The sequence below is a fragment of the Pinus tabuliformis genome, chromosome 6, assembly GCF_031772625.1.
Source record: "Pinus tabuliformis cultivar Carrire ecotype Pingquan chromosome 6, CPIR1, whole genome shotgun sequence".
Lineage (NCBI taxonomy): Eukaryota > Viridiplantae > Streptophyta > Pinopsida > Pinales > Pinaceae > Pinus > Pinus tabuliformis.
The window spans coordinates 623,918,694-623,938,876 of NC_142292.1; the positions used below are offsets into that span (position 1 = coordinate 623,918,694).

The 20,183-nt window shown below is 31.8% G+C and overlaps 2 protein-coding genes across 2 annotated transcripts; both read right to left on the minus strand.

Moving 5' to 3' along the window:
- Window positions 1-1,849: 1,849 nt before the first annotated feature.
- On the minus strand, window positions 1,850-3,241 carry LOC149260142 (bidirectional sugar transporter SWEET3b-like). Its single transcript, XM_089456889.1, has 6 exons — window positions 3,222-3,241; window positions 2,836-3,058; window positions 2,535-2,696; window positions 2,291-2,413; window positions 1,995-2,189; window positions 1,850-1,909 (listed from the first exon to the last, which is right to left on the minus strand). The coding sequence occupies exons 1-6, from the start codon at window positions 3,236-3,238 to the stop codon at window positions 1,850-1,852; spliced, it is 780 nt and encodes a 259-aa protein (XP_089313015.1). The 5' UTR covers window positions 3,239-3,241.
- Window positions 3,242-12,366: 9,125 nt separating this feature from the next.
- LOC149260143 (bidirectional sugar transporter SWEET3b-like) lies at window positions 12,367-13,990 on the minus strand. The gene is made up of 7 exons (XM_089456897.1): window positions 13,954-13,990; window positions 13,739-13,775; window positions 13,353-13,575; window positions 13,052-13,213; window positions 12,808-12,930; window positions 12,512-12,706; window positions 12,367-12,426 (listed from the first exon to the last, which is right to left on the minus strand). Exons 1-7 carry the CDS (start codon window positions 13,988-13,990, stop codon window positions 12,367-12,369), a joined length of 837 nt encoding a protein of 278 aa, XP_089313023.1.
- Between the last annotated feature and the right edge of the window lie 6,193 nt (window positions 13,991-20,183).

Here is a 20,183-nt window from a genome sequence, read left to right on the forward strand (position 1 = left end):
ATCTTGCATGTTCGAATTCAATGACATGAATGTATTTTCAACAAATATACGTGCGTTGCCTTCTGATTTTCAAGGTTTCTTTCCAAAGCTGTAAAGTTTTGGAAATTGTTTTTTCATTTATATTTAAAATGACTTTATTGTTAACTTTAAAAAAATTGGAATTTATTCCTTTTTTTTTCCATAAAGAACAGAGATTTCAAGTAATTAAAATCACTATTTGCGAACATTAAATGTTGAAACCACCTCAAAATAAAATTTAAAATGATTCTGTTTTTTTTTTATATTTTTTCATATTCTCTCTAGAGAAACAATAGTTGGAATTATGGACTTAGAGTCTGTATAGAAATAGTATGTTTTTAATCTCAGCTATTGTCCTTGAAGAGAAAAAAATGTAATTGTCTCTAAAGAGACAAAAATGAAAGTCTCTCTATAGACAAAAATGAAAGTGTCTCTATAGAGACAAATGAAACTGTCTCTTAAGAGGCACTAATGTCTCTATCTTTATAGAGACAAGAATAATATATGTTCTATATTGTCTTTATAGAGACAAATTTTTAAGACTATAATTTTGAGAAACCCGCTTAAACACAATAATTAAGACAATACACAAGTTTCCTTTTTTCTAAAGTTAAGACAATTGACTCGAAAATTGTCTTAAATATTGTCTGAAAACACCCCCCACATGTAGTAGTGTGGGTTTACAAACCCTTGATTCGGTTTATCTCTCTATTGCTCGCTTTGTTCCATTGTTTCCTTCCTACATATGATGGTAGCCCCTTGCTCAAAGTGGTAGAGTTTTCTCTGCAAATGGCCCATTCAACAATGGTTTTTGAAACACTTCCCAGCATTAAGTTGAGTCACATAAAGTTCTTATTGATGATGAAGTGACTACTGTGACTCAAGCTCACCATGACAACACTTTAGGGAAGCAACTTACAATCGAGGCTCTAGTCTCGTGACTACAACTTAAGATGGAGCTACAGCTTAAGATGGGGGCTCCACTATTACAACTATGGTTCTTGGTAGAGGCTCTTAAGTGCAATGGTTGGGTAACAACTCTACAAGAACATCCATCATTCTTAGATAAAAGATTCTTCAAATTCCTTAGCCATAGGAGGAAATTAAATTGCTATAGTAATTAAACACTAAATTAGTAACCATAAACCCCTATAATAACACACAACAATGTTGTTGAATTCGACAATGTATCATTTTTTTTAAATGCTAATAATATTTATACCAATATTAATTCACATGCTTTACTAACTGTTAATATTTAGACTCTAAACTCCACATAACCTACCAAAACCTATATAAAAAAAATAATTAATACATTTGTAATTCCAAAAAAAAACAACATACTGCAGTTGTGAAAATTATATGAACTTTACATGTCACTTCTTTTAAAAAGTTATTTAATGTTTAAGGATAGCTAATAATTTATTTGAGTTCTATAGCCGAGGGCATTTGTCCTCTTGCATATGTTACATCAAGCCTACTGTTTTTCGCTTTCCATTATTCTGTCTGGCATATTTCAGTCATGATTTCGTCATGCATTTGTCAGCCATTTGTTTGAAATTCGAGTTTGGGCGTGCATCGCATTCGAAGCTGAGAGTTGCACTAAAGTTGCTTTCGCTTTACGCATATGGATACCCCAAATGTTTTGTGCTTCGCTGGTTCAAAATTTAATTAAATTCTATGATAATAGATTTAAATTTTACATTCTTCTATATAGATATCACAAGATTTACGGACACTGCACAAGATTTACGGACATTGCTGAATGACAGAAATGGAAACTGGACTGTTTTAATAAATCATAGAGTCCACAGAATTTTACATGAACTTATCACACTTCGGTATCATGCACTGACTGAAAGCCCGAGTCGTAATTCGATATGGCTGCACACTAGCAAGTGTGTAAAATAACGAAAATACGATGCAAATTTTATCGCAGAGGATAAAGAGTTTGGTCGGCTTCGGCCAAGTCATACATTCAACTGCATTTCGATATCTTGGTCATCCCAGGGGCATTTTGGTTTTTCCACGTCGCTCCTCTCTTTGATAAAGTCCCGTTGTTTGCCTCCATCCATCTTTTCGTTTTCAACGCGTTGGCTCTTTTTGCCTCGATAAACACAGAATAAAATCATCTGAGCCAACCCTAATGGCACACCGACAAAGTTTGGTGCCTGCAAAAACAAAGTATGATTCAGTTGTAGCTTATAACGTCAGTGAGAACAAGAAACACTATACGCCAGAGGAATTCTCTGATATAAAGTAGTAACCTTACCATGATGATGATATCCTTGCTAAGAGCGCCATATACCATCCAAAGCACACTCCCAAGGAAAGCAAAGAAGGAGAAATAGAAGCTGGGCATGAATTCCACGCTCTTGGTTTGAATTACCGTTCTCTGCAGTTTAAGAAACTCGGTAAGAAATATTAACAATAAATGCCATGTTGTACACGTAACAATAACTAAATCTAAACGATGGATGCGCCATTATAAAGAGCTAATGCAGTGTAAAGCTTACAATTACAGATAGTGGAGAAGCGTAGAGAATGGCAGTTGCCACTAATCCTGCAGTTCCTACAACGGCCTTCCTTTTGTTGTGATCATGGACAGCCAAAAAGGAAGTTATTGCAATAGTTCCAAACACCATCAACACGCCTATAACCATTCCTACCATTTTCCTCTGCAAGAAATATTCATTGAACATTAACTGATTTTGAACTGCCAAATGATACCAAGGATCTATGTCATGTTGATTGACAAAAATAGGTCTTATGGAACCTCCAAACTATTTGCAGCAAATAAATATGACAAGATAATACCTTGGGTTTAGGTGGAGCGAAAGTGAGATAGATGCAAATAAAGCAGCACTCAAGTAGGAAGCCAACAGCATTGACAACCATAACAACAATGTTTTCCCACCCATTGCTGATTAGAGGCGATCCATACCACGTGTACAGAATGCAGTTGTACAACGCTATTGCGTATGGAAAGCCTGAAAAACTCTCCGTACTTCTCATTTGGATCACCTTCTTGAATGTGGTTCTGTTCAGGGTTAAAATATTATCATCGTTTATTAATACCATGAGCCTCTCTGCCTTTCTAATCTGAATAACTCGCTTCAACCTAGTACTATTCAGGGCGATTACACTAAAATAATATCAGAAATTAATAATATGGGTTATGCGGTGATAACTATTACACTTACATTGATGCTCCGTACATAAGAAGAGCAATGGCACTTCCTGTAAAGTCATGTAAGATTAACCAGACGCTGACGTTACTATATAGTTCAGCTACAGTTTAACAGGAACTAGAATCTAAACATTCAATCTATACGTCCAACTTGAAAACTATGACGTTTATAATAACAGAAAAAAGAGAGCTAACATAATATTGCGGAGTACGGTAGCGTTGACGAACCTAAAATGGCCAGCCACTCAGTGCTGCCTTTAGGAATGCTTTGATGGTTGTTGCCTTTTAATTTCCCGTGGCTTTTCTTTACGTCATTCTGCCTAGGTACGCATAAGCATTATTTTCATTCAATTGGGAGTTTAAGAATGTTTTCTATTCATTTTTATTATTTTGGTGCCTTTATGTATGGTTTTTTACCTTATAAGCTTATAATCCCAATTAAAAATATAGAAATCAATAAAACTAAGGTTTTGAGTAGTATGATATCCCCTATATTATATTGTAAATAATAAAATTTATTGATGATAAAAATAAGAAATATAGATCAAAAAATTTAATTAGTTTACATTTAAATTTTTTGAAATAAAATTTATGTAGCTCAAATTAAGTATATATGTCTTCCTCATTCTTGATGAAATATCAATTTGACTTAAAATCTTAAACTAATCCACTTTAAATTTAAAATCATCATAACTATAAATTTTCTATGTCGTCCAATTAGTTTCAACATTATGCTACATTTAAATTAAATGGTTTACATACTAATTTTTTAGAACATAGCCTAAAACATTGAAATGTATTTTACTCGTGATATACAACTACCAAGTAAAATGGGTTATTTTAAACACTCAGCATAAAACTATTAAAAAGCATGTTATTATAAACCTAAAAATTTACGTAGTCCTCTCATTATCCCGAAAACAAATATTCCTAATCATAAAAATCATCATTTCCTAAATCATAAAATCTAATTTTCCTAAATCATAAAATCTAATTACCCTTTAAGTATTGTACATGCAACACTCAAACAACATGAAATGTAAAGCATGAAAGGATATAAAATTCTAAAATCACATAGTTTGTGTTCCCTGATGTCATTGAAAAAGGTAAGGTCGCGAGAGTGTAATTGAGCTCTTATCCGGGAATTATATCCAAGTTAAGGTGGTGAGAGAGTAAGTGAGCTCTTATTTGGGAATTATAACTAACTTAGCTCTTATGTGGCTATAAAAATTATAACTAAGTTCTCTATTCTCCAAGGTAGGCATGGGATTCAGGTTAGTGAGAAAGAAGGCGAGGTAGCATAGTTCGCGAAATGGGTAGGGTAATAGCCCAGAATATTTGATTTGCGTCACCCCCGTATTTTGAGAAAATAGTTATGGGATAATAAAGAATAATATAAGTATATGCTTATGAAATTAAGGAGTCCACCTTAAACATGTAAATAATATCAATGGTAATATATAGTATATTATATTATATTTCATTCTGAATCAGTTTTATGTTACCATCATGTTACCCACTAACAAAGTAAAAGCTATTACACAAACAATACAATTTTTCATGTGATACATACTATGATAAATGTAATTGATATATTATATCAATTATATTAATAAATTTGGTTGAAATATTGATAGATATTAATGATATAAATTTAATAATAATTATTATATTATTATATCCATAATAATAAAATAATATTATAATATTAATGAAATAATTGTAATAATTATAATTATTATATTATAATAATATGATATATATCAATATAAATCCAATGCATTATAAACCCATGTAATAATATTAAATCTAAAGGATTAATATTATCAATCTAACCAATTATTATAGAAAATCTAAGAGATTAATAAATCCAATAGTCTAATATTAAAAATTCAAGAGATTAATATTGAGAACACAAGGTATTAATATTATAAACTAGAGGGAATATTAATATTATACATATTCATGGTAAACCCTAACATGAATATTAAACACTAGGATTAATATATTAAATGTTGATAATATTAATAGGATTAGTATTATAAACCCTTTAATTTGGTAAATATGATTCATAAAAGCCTAGAAATATATTAAAAAAACAATTTAGAGTGATTTGAAAGATTTGAAAGAATCTTTTCATAAAATTTTAAAGAATGTTTCCATGAAATTTTGTGTTTATTTATTTTTCTATTTTCAAACAATTCAATAATTTAATTTCCTAAAATAGTAAATAATATTATTATAATAGTAAATATTTGCATGTTATAGAAATTAATTTTTTAATTTGAATTGAAGTTATCGAATTTTGACTTATTATTTATAATTGTTAAAAATAGCCCAAGGAAGAGAGGTTTGTTAAAGCTTTCGTCAAAGATGGTAAGGGTCGTAAGGTTAAGACTGACACATTTGATCAACATTCAAGAGCTCACCTCCACTTCATCCAAGGGACGACAAAAAATATTGTGAGAATCCTGAGGAAACATAATGTTCCCTCGACCTTTAGACCCCTCAACACCATTAGAGGCTCCCTAAAATCGGTTAAAGACCAGGTGAACCCTATGGATTTTGAAATGTGTTTCTGTCATCACATGTTCGTGTGGGTCCTCATACATAGGAGAAATGGGTTGGTCTATTGACCAAAGGGTTAAAGAACATGTCTTTGCTAACAAACTTGGGAGGACCAAATCCTGGGCTTTAGCGGAACATGCAGTGAAGACCAACCATCACATATGCATTGTGGAGGTTAAGCTCTTCGCAAAAATTTCTCATTTCATCAATGCAAGTTTAGGGAAGCCATTGGAATTGAGGGATCCTCTAATAACGTTAGTAGGGATGATGACTTGAAAATTAGTAACTGTTGGATTTCTGCCCTCTCCTCTTACTCTTTCCCCTCTTTTTCTGAGCTTTTTATCCCTTTTTGTTTTATAGAGGATTCGCTCTCTCTTATTATTTATTTTTATTGTTTTTTTAGTAATATTGTGTATTTGTGATGAATTTCAGTTATTACTATTAACATTTGTTATTATTATTAATAATATGTTTTTTTCTTAACACCGTCTTTTTTATTTTCTATATAATTTTAAATAGTTTTCATTTTATTATTGTTTTTTTATCCCCTTTTATTATTTATTTTGTGTATATATATATATATATATATATATATATATATATATATATATATATTAATAATTGGTTATATTTTTATTTTTATTCTTTTTAATGCACACCGTCACTTTTTATTTTTATATATTTATTTATCCTCTTTATTATTTATTTATTTATATTTTATTTAGTTTAGTTTAGTTATTTAGTTATTTATATATTTTTATTTTATTTTATTTTATTTTACACAATATTTCCTATTTGGATAATCAAATAAATAAATACATTAATAAATAAGGAATGAATAAGCTAATTAATATATTAAATATTTATTTCAAATAATTAAATTATTATTTATTAATTATTTAAGAAATTTAATGTAAATAGAATTTTGGTTGGTTTATAATATATATATATATATATAAATTTCGCTCCCCACTCAAATATAGTCGTTTTCCTCTAACCGTTAGGTTGACCTATCATCTTATTTAAACTTCCTCCGAGATCTGCATCTTCATCTTGTCCTGTAGATGGACCACCCTCGGTGGTTCGAAACGCGTTGACCAAATACTCTCTATGTGATTTTTTCCTAAAATTTTCTTGAATTAACAAATGAATGAATATTATTAATTTATATTAATAAAAATATTATTTAAAATAATAATATTATTTAAAATAATAATCTAAATATTAAAGTATGGCCCTCATCAACAAGTCGAACGAGGGGGTGGTTTTGCCTTGTGCTAGGAGGAGGAGAGAGGAAAAAAAATCGAGTCAACTAAAGGCTAGTGTAAAAACATCACCCATGGTAGTTGTGTCTATGATAACAATTTTCTTGAGTAGGTTTCTTCTTATAATATTTGGGTATTAACTTTCCTCATCAGCTCCACTCAAATTATAGCATCGAGAAAAGAATTATTGGAGGTTTCAAAGCTTATTATGTGCTAGAAAACAATTGTAAGGCAGTTGATCTTTTCATTTGAAGTAAAAAAAGTTCCTCTTTGATACTCTCATCATCTCTGTTATCTTATAGATATGTGAAGTTTGGGTGTGCAGTATACCTAGGGAGTTGTGGAGAAATATTGAGATGATCCAAAAGCAGTTCATAACCTACAACCTCAACATCCAGGGAAATACTCCGTATCATATCCTCTTTATCGAAGTTGGCCTGTCCCCCATTGAAAGTGCGACTATGTTTACATATCTGATGTATAAGAAGAATCTTCACAATATGGAATCCAAGAGGCCCCCAAAAATTGCTTCTAACATTAGGCAAAACCCACACATGTGCCCCAAGCTTGGGTGGCATTAGGATGCTCAGTATTTTCTAAAACTTTGGGGGATTAAGGAGGAGATCATCATGGGAAGCAAGGACAATATCAAAGATACCATTAACCCCAATTTTAGGGACAAGATGTGGGATGTTAAGAAGATGGAGGATAAAAGGAAGCTAAGGTACTATAAGGAGGTGATCAACCCCACCGTTGATAACCAAAATTATCTCTCTATGTTGACTAGCACTAAGAGTAAAATTAATATTGCTAGGATTAGAAATAAATCTCGTGAACTTCAGAGTGACACCAAGCGATCGTCTACTCCCAAGACTCCCTAGGATGATAAAATTTTCCAGATTTGCAATACTAAGAAGGTGGAAGATGAAAATAACTTCCTTCTAGAAAATCATGGCTTCCCGACACAATAATGGGAAAACAATGGGCTCGATGCCGTAGATGCAAAAGTTCAAGTTCCCTCTAGCTATAGAAGTCAAATAAATTATTAGCTATCGCTAAACATTTAATAACCTTTTAACATAAGTGACAGGTAAAGTTCATATGATTTCCACAATTGTACAAGGTTGTTTTTGGTTGGAGTTAGAAATGTATTAATTGCTTCTTTTGTATAGGTTTTGGTAGGTTATGTGGTGTTTCAAGTCTAAATAAAGTGATAGTTATTAAAGCATGTGAGTTAAAGTTGATATAATTATTATTAGCATTTTAAAGATTCTTCTAAATTGTGGAATTCAACAACATTGTAGTGTGTTATTATAGGATGTTGTTGTGACTTATCTAGTGTTTAATTATTATAGCAACTTAATTTTCTCCTATCTCTCCCATAATGGTACCAGGCTAGGGAATTTGAAGAATCCTCTACCTAAGAATGAATCACGCTCTTGTAGAGTTGCTACCCCAACCATTGCAGATAATATTCTCTACCAAGAACCATAGTCGCAATACTCGAGCCCCCATCTTAAATTGTAGTCACGAGCCTACAGCCTCGATTGTAAGCCAACTCCCTAAGTGTTTCCATTGTGATCTTGCGTCACAATAGTCACTTTATCATTTACAAAAACTTTTAAGTGACTCAACTTGATATTGATAGGTGTTTGAACAACAGCTGTTGAATGAACCATTTTCATAGAAACCTCTACCGTTTTGAGCAAGGGGCTACCATCATATGTGGGAAGCCAGCAATGCAACAAAGAAAGAAATAGAGAGGTAAACCAAAACAATGGTTTGTAAACCCATTTCCATTAAAAACGCCCTAGTATAGAGGACCATTTTCAAAATCATTTGAGAGATACACCAAATCAAGGACTTTGGAAACCCATATCCATTAAAAACTCCTAGTTATGTTACTTTCATAGACTCTTTTGTTGAGGGGGCGATGAGAAACATTTGGTATTTGAGGAAGCCACCATATCGAAAGGATGAGCATTGTGAGCCCTAGTTGTTTGCTAGAGTGGATTCTACAACTCTCATTTGTTTTGCATATAAATTGTAATTGTTTGAAGGTTTTTTGCAAGCTCAAGACCATGATAAATATTGGAAAATATCATATTCATCAAAGAATGGATATTTTTAGTGGTCCTTATCTTCCACCCCCTCCTATTTTCTTTGGTAGAAATTATGAATTGTGGGAAATTAAGATACTAATAGATTATTTATGGGAATTTTTTTTGAATGGGTTTGAAGAACCCTCAAGCCAGGTAGCCTATGAGGCCATGACTCAAGGTTAGAGGTAGAAACTTGAAGAGAACAAGGAGTATGAAACATCATTGTTTCTTATTCAAAAAGGCTTGGATGAGAGGATGCTTCCTAATATTGCTACAAAAACCACATCCAAAGAAGCTTGAAATATTCTACAAAGGACATAAAGTGAAAATGTCAGCAACACCGATCAAGAGAGGATTGCAGTTGTTGACGAAGTGATTATTGTGACAAAAGAACTAGAGGATTTTGATATTGCAATATTAATTTAAGAAGTCATGGAAGGTCCTATCGATGTAGAATAATAAATGTAAGACATGAAGAGTGTAGTTGTCATAAACAATATAAACAAATTTAATAAAGAAATTTTCGAAGAAAATAATGATTTTGTATGAGATGAAGAGAGAAAACATGGTGAAGAAAATGAAGATACACATGTACATGATGAAATTGAAACCACCTTTGTTATAAAAACCCTTTTTCTCCCCCGATGTAGATATCACTATATGAATTTGTTTATCTAAATTTACGTAAAAATTCAAATGATGGTTGGGATGTAGGAGTCGACATGGATTCAGAATTTGAGGAGGAAAGGTTGCTTGTGCAGTGTTTAAGGCAAGTTAAGTGCACCTCATAATTGTACCTTACATATCCCATGACAAATTAAATGACATTAAAAATAGATAGTAAATTTTTGTGTGGGCAACCTAAGTGGTGGAAATTATATGAACTTTACATGTCACCTATGTTAGAAGGTTATTAAATGTTTACGGATAATTAATAATGTATTTGTCTTCTATAGCGAGAGGGCAGTTGAACTTCTGCATCTACGACATCGAGCCCATTGTTTTCCCAATATTATGTCGGGTGGCCATCATTCTGGCATGCATTTGTCTCCTAGGATGAAGTGATAATAACCAAGCAAGCATTCTTAAGAACATAATATAATTTTATGGATTATGAAATTTATGATCATTTTAACTGAAAAAGCAGAAGCATTCAGGTAGCATGGAACTATAATTAAACAGTATGCTACAATCTACTAGGCCTTAGGGGATGATAGGAAATTAAGGAAATGTGAATTTTGATTTTTTTTAATGGGATTCAGGATGTGGGATTTGGGATTTAAATGTTGGAGAGTGAACTCTCTTATAGATTGGAGAAATCCTGAACATTTTTTTTTGCATCATAATATGTTATGAAATGAAGTTCCAACTAAGGATCTTGCATGTTCGAATTCAATGACATGAATGTATTTTCAACAAATATACGTGCGTTGCCTTCTGATTTTCAAGGTTTCTTTCCAAAGCTGTAAAGTTTTGGAAATTGTTTTTTCATTTATATTTAAAATGACTTTATTGTTAACTTTAAAAAAATTGGAATTTATTCCTTTTTTTTTCCATAAAGAACAGAGATTTCAAGTAATTAAAATCACTATTTGCGAACATTAAATGTTGAAACCACCTCAAAATAAAATTTAAAATGATTCTGTTTTTTTTTTATATTTTTTCATATTCTCTCTAGAGAAACAATAGTTGGAATTATGGACTTAGAGTCTGTATAGAAATAGTATGTTTTTAATCTCAGCTATTGTCCTTGAAGAGAAAAAAATGTAATTGTCTCTAAAGAGACAAAAATGAAAGTCTCTCTATAGACAAAAATGAAAGTGTCTCTATAGAGACAAATGAAACTGTCTCTTAAGAGGCACTAATGTCTCTATCTTTATAGAGACAAGAATAATATATGTTCTATATTGTCTTTATAGAGACAAATTTTTAAGACTATAATTTTGAGAAACCCGCTTAAACACAATAATTAAGACAATACACAAGTTTCCTTTTTTCTAAAGTTAAGACAATTGACTCGAAAATTGTCTTAAATATTGTCTGAAAACACCCCCCACATGTAGTAGTGTGGGTTTACAAACCCTTGATTCGGTTTATCTCTCTATTGCTCGCTTTGTTCCATTGTTTCCTTCCTACATATGATGGTAGCCCCTTGCTCAAAGTGGTAGAGTTTTCTCTGCAAATGGCCCATTCAACAATGGTTTTTGAAACACTTCCCAGCATTAAGTTGAGTCACATAAAGTTCTTATTGATGATGAAGTGACTACTGTGACTCAAGCTCACCATGACAACACTTTAGGGAAGCAACTTACAATCGAGGCTCTAGTCTCGTGACTACAACTTAAGATGGAGCTACAGCTTAAGATGGGGGCTCCACTATTACAACTATGGTTCTTGGTAGAGGCTCTTAAGTGCAATGGTTGGGTAACAACTCTACAAGAACATCCATCATTCTTAGATAAAAGATTCTTCAAATTCCTTAGCCATAGGAGGAAATTAAATTGCTATAGTAATTAAACACTAAATTAGTAACCATAAACCCCTATAATAACACACAACAATGTTGTTGAATTCGACAATGTATCATTTTTTTTAAATGCTAATAATATTTATACCAATATTAATTCACATGCTTTACTAACTGTTAATATTTAGACTCTAAACTCCACATAACCTACCAAAACCTATATAAAAAAAATAATTAATACATTTGTAATTCCAAAAAAAACAACATACTGCAGTTGTGAAAATTATATGAACTTTACATGTCACTTCTTTTAAAAAGTTATTTAATGTTTAAGGATAGCTAATAATTTATTTGAGTTCTATAGCCGAGGGCATTTGTCCTCTTGCATATGTTACATCAAGCCTACTGTTTTTCGCTTTCCATTATTCTGTCTGGCATATTTCAGTCATGATTTCGTCATGCATTTGTCAGCCATTTGTTTGAAATTCGAGTTTGGGCGTGCATCGCATTCGAAGCTGAGAGTTGCACTAAAGTTGCTTTCGCTTTACGCATATGGATACCCCAAATGTTTTGTGCTTCGCTGGTTCAAAATTTAATTAAATTCTATGATAATAGATTTAAATTTTACATTCTTCTATATAGATATCACAAGATTTACGGACACTGCACAAGATTTACGGACATTGCTGAATGACAGAAATGGAAACTGGACTGTTTTAATAAATCATAGAGTCCACAGAATTTTACATGAACTTATCACACTTCGGTATCATGCACTGACTGAAAGCCCGAGTCGTAATTCGATATGGCTGCACACTAGCAAGTGTGTAAAATAACGAAAATACGATGCAAATTTTATCGCAGAGGATAAAGAGTTTGGTCGGCTTCGGCCAAGTCATACATTCAACTGCATTTCGATATCTTGGTCATCCCAGGGGCATTTTGGTTTTTCCACGTCGCTCCTCTCTTTGATAAAGTCCCGTTGTTTGCCTCCATCCATCTTTTCGTTTTCAACGCGTTGGCTCTTTTTGCCTCGATAAACACAGAATAAAATCATCTGAGCCAACCCTAATGGCACACCGACAAAGTTTGGTGCCTGCAAAAACAAAGTATGATTCAGTTGTAGCTTATAACGTCAGTGAGAACAAGAAACACTATACGCCAGAGGAATTCTCTGATATAAAGTAGTAACCTTACCATGATGATGATATCCTTGCTAAGAGCGCCATATACCATCCAAAGCACACTCCCAAGGAAAGCAAAGAAGGAGAAATAGAAGCTGGGCATGAATTCCACGCTCTTGGTTTGAATTACCGTTCTCTGCAGTTTAAGAAACTCGGTAAGAAATATTAACAATAAATGCCATGTTGTACACGTAACAATAACTAAATCTAAACGATGGATGCGCCATTATAAAGAGCTAATGCAGTGTAAAGCTTACAATTACAGATAGTGGAGAAGCGTAGAGAATGGCAGTTGCCACTAATCCTGCAGTTCCTACAACGGCCTTCCTTTTGTTGTGATCATGGACAGCCAAAAAGGAAGTTATTGCAATAGTTCCAAACACCATCAACACGCCTATAACCATTCCTACCATTTTCCTCTGCAAGAAATATTCATTGAACATTAACTGATTTTGAACTGCCAAATGATACCAAGGATCTATGTCATGTTGATTGACAAAAATAGGTCTTATGGAACCTCCAAACTATTTGCAGCAAATAAATATGACAAGATAATACCTTGGGTTTAGGTGGAGCGAAAGTGAGATAGATGCAAATAAAGCAGCACTCAAGTAGGAAGCCAACAGCATTGACAACCATAACAACAATGTTTTCCCACCCATTGCTGATTAGAGGCGATCCATACCACGTGTACAGAATGCAGTTGTACAACGCTATTGCGTATGGAAAGCCTGAAAAACTCTCCGTACTTCTCATTTGGATCACCTTCTTGAATGTGGTTCTGTTCAGGGTTAAAATATTATCATCGTTTATTAATACCATGAGCCTCTCTGCCTTTCTAATCTGAATAACTCGCTTCAACCTAGTACTATTCAGGGCGATTACACTAAAATAATATCAGAAATTAATAATATGGGTTATGCGGTGATAACTATTACACTTACATTGATGCTCCGTACATAAGAAGAGCAATGGCACTTCCTGTAAAGTCATGTAAGATTAACCAGACGCTGACGTTACTATATAGTTCAGCTACAGTTTAACAGGAACTAGAATCTAAACATTCAATCTATACGTCCAACTTGAAAACTATGACGTTTATAATAACAGAAAAAAGAGAGCTAACATAATATTGCGGAGTACGGTAGCGTTGACGAACCTAAAATGCCAGCCCCTAGACGTACAAAGTTATTCATCGTTTCTATGTTCTGGAAACGCGAAACTCTGTGTCTGCGGGATGGTTAAACTTAAAAGCGAAAAACGAGGGGGTGAAGATACTATAGTGTCGGGTGCATACTTATAGCTCTGGTGTAAATTTTACTTCCATTCGTTGAAGGGTTCCGGGAACGTGATCTCTGCGGGTCCCTGCACGTATATTGTCACCTATTCGACAACAGAGCAAAAGACGAGATGGTAGCATAAAAATATCACGAATGCTGGGTAAATATACGAGTACAGTAAGGTAAGAAAACATAGATCCGCATCGATTATGATATCCCACTAGGTTAGGTTCATCTGGTTTGGTTCGGTTTTGTTTAGACTAATTAGGTTTCCAATTTTCCCACCTAGAAAATTATGAAAATTTCCATATGATTTTGGTAAAATTAGGAAAAATTTTTTGTAAATATAGGTTAGAGTTTTCGAGCTCTAAAATTTTGGCCGCCCATAGTTTTTGATATCTAGCTCTAAGATTTTGGTGGCTCATGACTTTTGATGATACTAAATCCATTTACATTATCAAAAACACAATTAGAAAGCTTTAAAATTTAGGTGGCCATGAATTTTTTATGTCAAATTCCAAAATTTTCATGGCCAAGAATTTTTGATGTCAAACTCCAAAATTTTGGTGGCCCAAAGTTTTCAATAATACTAAATCCATTTTTCACATAAAAACAATTAGAACACTCCAAAATTTTGGTGGCCAAGAGTTTATGATATCAAACTCCACAATTTTACAAATGTCTAGGGTTTAGTGTCCCAGATTTTAGTTTATTGTCTAGGGTTTGCTCTAGTTTGGAAATGCCACTCAGTGCTGCCTTTAGGAATGCTTTGATGGTTGTTGCCTTTTAATTTCCCGTGGCTTTTCTTTACGTCATTCTGCCTAGGTACGCATAAGCATTATTTTCATTCAATTGGGAGTTTAAGAATGTTTTCTATTCATTTTTATTATTTTGGTGCCTTTATGTATGGTTTTTTACCTTATAAGCTTATAATCCCAATTAAAAATATAGAAATCAATAAAACTAAGGTTTTGAGTAGTATGATATCCCCTATATTATATTGTAAATAATAAAATTTATTGATGATAAAAATAAGAAATATAGATCAAAAAATTTAATTAGTTTACATTTAAATTTTTTGAAATAAAATTTATGTAGCTCAAATTAAGTATATATGTCTTCCTCATTCTTGATGAAATATCAATTTGACTTAAAATCTTAAACTAATCCACTTTAAATTTAAAATCATCATAACTATAAATTTTCTATGTCGTCCAATTAGTTTCAACATTATGCTACATTTAAATTAAATGGTTTACATACTAATTTTTTAGAACATAGCCTAAAACATTGAAATGTATTTTACTCGTGATATACAACTACCAAGTAAAATGGGTTATTTTAAACACTCAGCATAAAACTATTAAAAAGCATGTTATTATAAACCTAAAAATTTACGTAGTCCTCTCATTATCCCGAAAACAAATATTCCTAATCATAAAAATCATCATTTCCTAAATCATAAAATCTAATTTTCCTAAATCATAAAATCTAATTACCCTTTAAGTATTGTACATGCAACACTCAAACAACATGAAATGTAAAGCATGAAAGGATATAAAATTCTAAAATCACATAGTTTGTGTTCCCTGATGTCATTGAAAAAGGTAAGGTCGCGAGAGTGTAATTGAGCTCTTATCCGGGAATTATATCCAAGTTAAGGTGGTGAGAGAGTAAGTGAGCTCTTATTTGGGAATTATAACTAACTTAGCTCTTATGTGGCTATAAAAATTATAACTAAGTTCTCTATTCTCCAAGGTAGGCATGGGATTCAGGTTAGTGAGAAAGAAGGCGAGGTAGCATAGTTCGCGAAATGGGTAGGGTAATAGCCCAGAATATTTGATTTGCGTCACCCCCGTATTTTGAGAAAATAGTTATGGGATAATAAAGAATAATATAAGTATATGCTTATGAAATTAAGGAGTCCACCTTAAACATGTAAATAATATCAATGGTAATATATAGTATATTATATTATATTTCATTCTGAATCAGTTTTATGTTACCATCATGTTACCCACTAACAAAGTAAAAGCTATTACACAAACAATACAATTTTTCATGTGATACATACTATGATAAATGTAATTGATATATTATATCAATTATATTAATAAATTTGGTTGAAATATTGATAGATATTAATGATATAAATTTAATAATAATTATTATATTATTATATCCATAATAATAAAATAATATTATAATATTAATGAAATAATTGTAATAATTATAATTATTATATTATAATAATATGATATATATCAATATAAATCCAATGCATTATAAACCCATGTAATAATATTAAATCTAAAGGATTAATATTATCAATCTAACCAATTATTATAGAAAATCTAAGAGATTAATAAATCCAATAGTCTAATATTAAAAATTCAAGAGATTAATATTGAGAACACAAGGTATTAATATTATAAACTAGAGGGAATATTAATATTATACATATTCATGGTAAACCCTAACATGAATATTAAACACTAGGATTAATATATTAAATGTTGATAATATTAATAGGATTAGTATTATAAACCCTTTAATTTGGTAAATATGATTCATAAAAGCCTAGAAATATATTAAAAAAACAATTTAGAGTGATTTGAAAGATTTGAAAGAATCTTTTCATAAAATTTTAAAGAATGTTTCCATGAAATTTTGTGTTTATTTATTTTTCTATTTTCAAACAATTCAATAATTTAATTTCCTAAAATAGTAAATAATATTATTATAATAGTAAATATTTGCATGTTATAGAAATTAATTTTTTAATTTGAATTGAAGTTATCGAATTTTGACTTATTATTTATAATTGTTAAAAATAGCCCAAGGAAGAGAGGTTTGTTAAAGCTTTCGTCAAAGATGGTAAGGGTCGTAAGGTTAAGACTGACACATTTGATCAACATTCAAGAGCTCACCTCCACTTCATCCAAGGGACGACAAAAAATATTGTGAGAATCCTGAGGAAACATAATGTTCCCTCGACCTTTAGACCCCTCAACACCATTAGAGGCTCCCTAAAATCGGTTAAAGACCAGGTGAACCCTATGGATTTTGAAATGTGTTTCTGTCATCACATGTTCGTGTGGGTCCTCATACATAGGAGAAATGGGTTGGTCTATTGACCAAAGGGTTAAAGAACATGTCTTTGCTAACAAACTTGGGAGGACCAAATCCTGGGCTTTAGCGGAACATGCAGTGAAGACCAACCATCACATATGCATTGTGGAGGTTAAGCTCTTCGCAAAAATTTCTCATTTCATCAATGCAAGTTTAGGGAAGCCATTGGAATTGAGGGATCCTCTAATAACGTTAGTAGGGATGATGACTTGAAAATTAGTAACTGTTGGATTTCTGCCCTCTCCTCTTACTCTTTCCCCTCTTTTTCTGAGCTTTTTATCCCTTTTTGTTTTATAGAGGATTCGCTCTCTCTTATTATTTATTTTTATTGTTTTTTTAGTAATATTGTGTATTTGTGATGAATTTCAGTTATTACTATTAACATTTGTTATTATTATTAATAATATGTTTTTTTCTTAACACCGTCTTTTTTATTTTCTATATAATTTTAAATAGTTTTCATTTTATTATTGTTTTTTTATCCCCTTTTATTATTTATTTTGTGTGTATATATATATATATATATATATATATATATATATATATATGGTTATATTTTTATTTTTATTCTTTTTAATGCACACCCTCACTTTTTATTTTTATATATTTATTTATCCTCTTTATTATTTATTTATTTATATTTTATTTAGTTTAGTTTAGTTATTTAGTTATTTATATATTTTTATTTTATTTTATTTTATTTTACACAATATTTCCTATTTGGATAATCAAATAAATAAATACATTAATAAATAAGGAATGAATAAGCTAATTAATATATTAAATATTTATTTCAAATAATTAAATTATTATTTATTAATTATTTAAGAAATTTAATGTAAATAGAATTTTGGTTGGTTTATAATATTATATATATATAAATTTCGCTCCCCACTCAAATATAGTCGTTTTCCTCTAACCGTTAGGTTGACCTATCATCTTATTTAAACTTCCTCCGAGATCTGCATCTTCATCTTGTCCTGTAGATGGACCACCCTCGGTGGTTCGAAACGCGTTGACCAAATACTCTCTATGTGATTTTTTCCTAAAATTTTCTTGAATTAACAAATGAATGAATATTATTAATTTATATTAATAAAAATATTATTATTATCATTATTATTTAAAATAATAATATTATTTAAAATAATAATCTAAATATTAAAGTATGGCCCTCATCAACAAGTCGAACGAGGGGGTGGTTTTGCCTTGTGCTAGGAGGAGGAGAGAGGAAAAAAAATCGAGTCAACTAAAGGCTAGTGTAAAAACATCACCCATGGTAGTTGTGTCTATGATAACAATTTTCTTGAGTAGGTTTCTTCTTATAATATTTGGGTATTAACTTTCCTCATCAGCTCCACTCAAATTATAGCATCGAGAAAAGAATTATTGGAGGTTTCAAAGCTTATTATGTGCTAGAAAACAATTGTAAGGCAGTTGATCTTTTCATTTGAAGTAAAAAAAGTTCCTCTTTGATACTCTCATCATCTCTGTTATCTTATAGATATGTGAAGTTTGGGTGTGCAGTATACCTAGGGAGTTGTGGAGAAATATTGAGATGATCCAAAAGCAGTTCATAACCTACAACCTCAACATCCAGGGAAATACTCCGTATCATATCCTCTTTATCGAAGTTGGCCTGTCCCCCATTGAAAGTGCGACTATGTTTACATATCTGATGTATAAGAAGAATCTTCACAATATGGAATCCAAGAGGCCCCCAAAAATTGCTTCTAACATTAGGCAAAACCCACACATGTGCCCCAAGCTTGGGTGGCATTAGGATGCTCAGTATTTTCTAAAACTTTGGGGGATTAAGGAGGAGATCATCATGGGAAGCAAGGACAATATCAAAGATACCATTAACCCCAATTTTAGGGACAAGATGTGGGATGTTAAGAAGATGGAGGATAAAAGGAAGCTAAGGTACTATAAGGAGGTGATCAACCCCACCGTTGATAACCAAAATTATCTCTCTATGTTGACTAGCACTAAGAGTAAAATTAATATTGCTAGGATTAGAAATAAATCTCGTGAACTTCAGAGTGACACCAAGCGATCGTCTACTCCCAAGACTCCCTAGGATGATAAAATTTTCCAGATTTGCAATACTAAGAAGGTGGAAGATGAAAATAACTTCCTTCTAGAAAATCATGGCTTCCCGACACAATAATGGGAAAACAATGGGCTCGATGCCGTAGATGCAAAAGTTCAAGTTCCCTCTAGCTATAGAAGTCAAATAAATTATTAGCTATCGCTAAACATTTAATAACCTTTTAACATAAGTGACAGGTAAAGTTCATATGATTTCCACAATTGTACAAGGTTGTTTTTGGTTGGAGTTAGAAATGTATTAATTGCTTCTTTTGTATAGGTTTTGGTAGGTTATGTGGTGTTTCAAGTCTAAATAAAGTGATAGTTATTAAAGCATGTGAGTTAAAGTTGATATAATTATTATTAGCATTTTAAAGATTCTTCTAAATTGTGGAATTCAACAACATTGTAGTGTGTTATTATAGGATGTTGTTGTGACTTATCTAGTGTTTAATTATTATAGCAACTTAATTTTCTCCTATCTCTCCCATAATGGTACCAGGCTAGGGAATTTGAAGAATCCTCTACCTAAGAATGAATCACGCTCTTGTAGAGTTGCTACCCCAACCATTGCAGATAATATTCTCTACCAAGAACCATAGTCGCAATACTCGAGCCCCCATCTTAAATTGTAGTCACGAGCCTACAGCCTCGATTGTAAGCCAACTCCCTAAGTGTTTCCATTGTGATCTTGCGTCACAATAGTCACTTTATCATTTACAAAAACTTTTAAGTGACTCAACTTGATATTGATAGGTGTTTGAACAACAGCTGTTGAATGAACCATTTTCATAGAAACCTCTACCGTTTTGAGCAAGGGGCTACCATCATATGTGGGAAGCCAGCAATGCAACAAAGAAAGAAATAGAGAGGTAAACCAAAA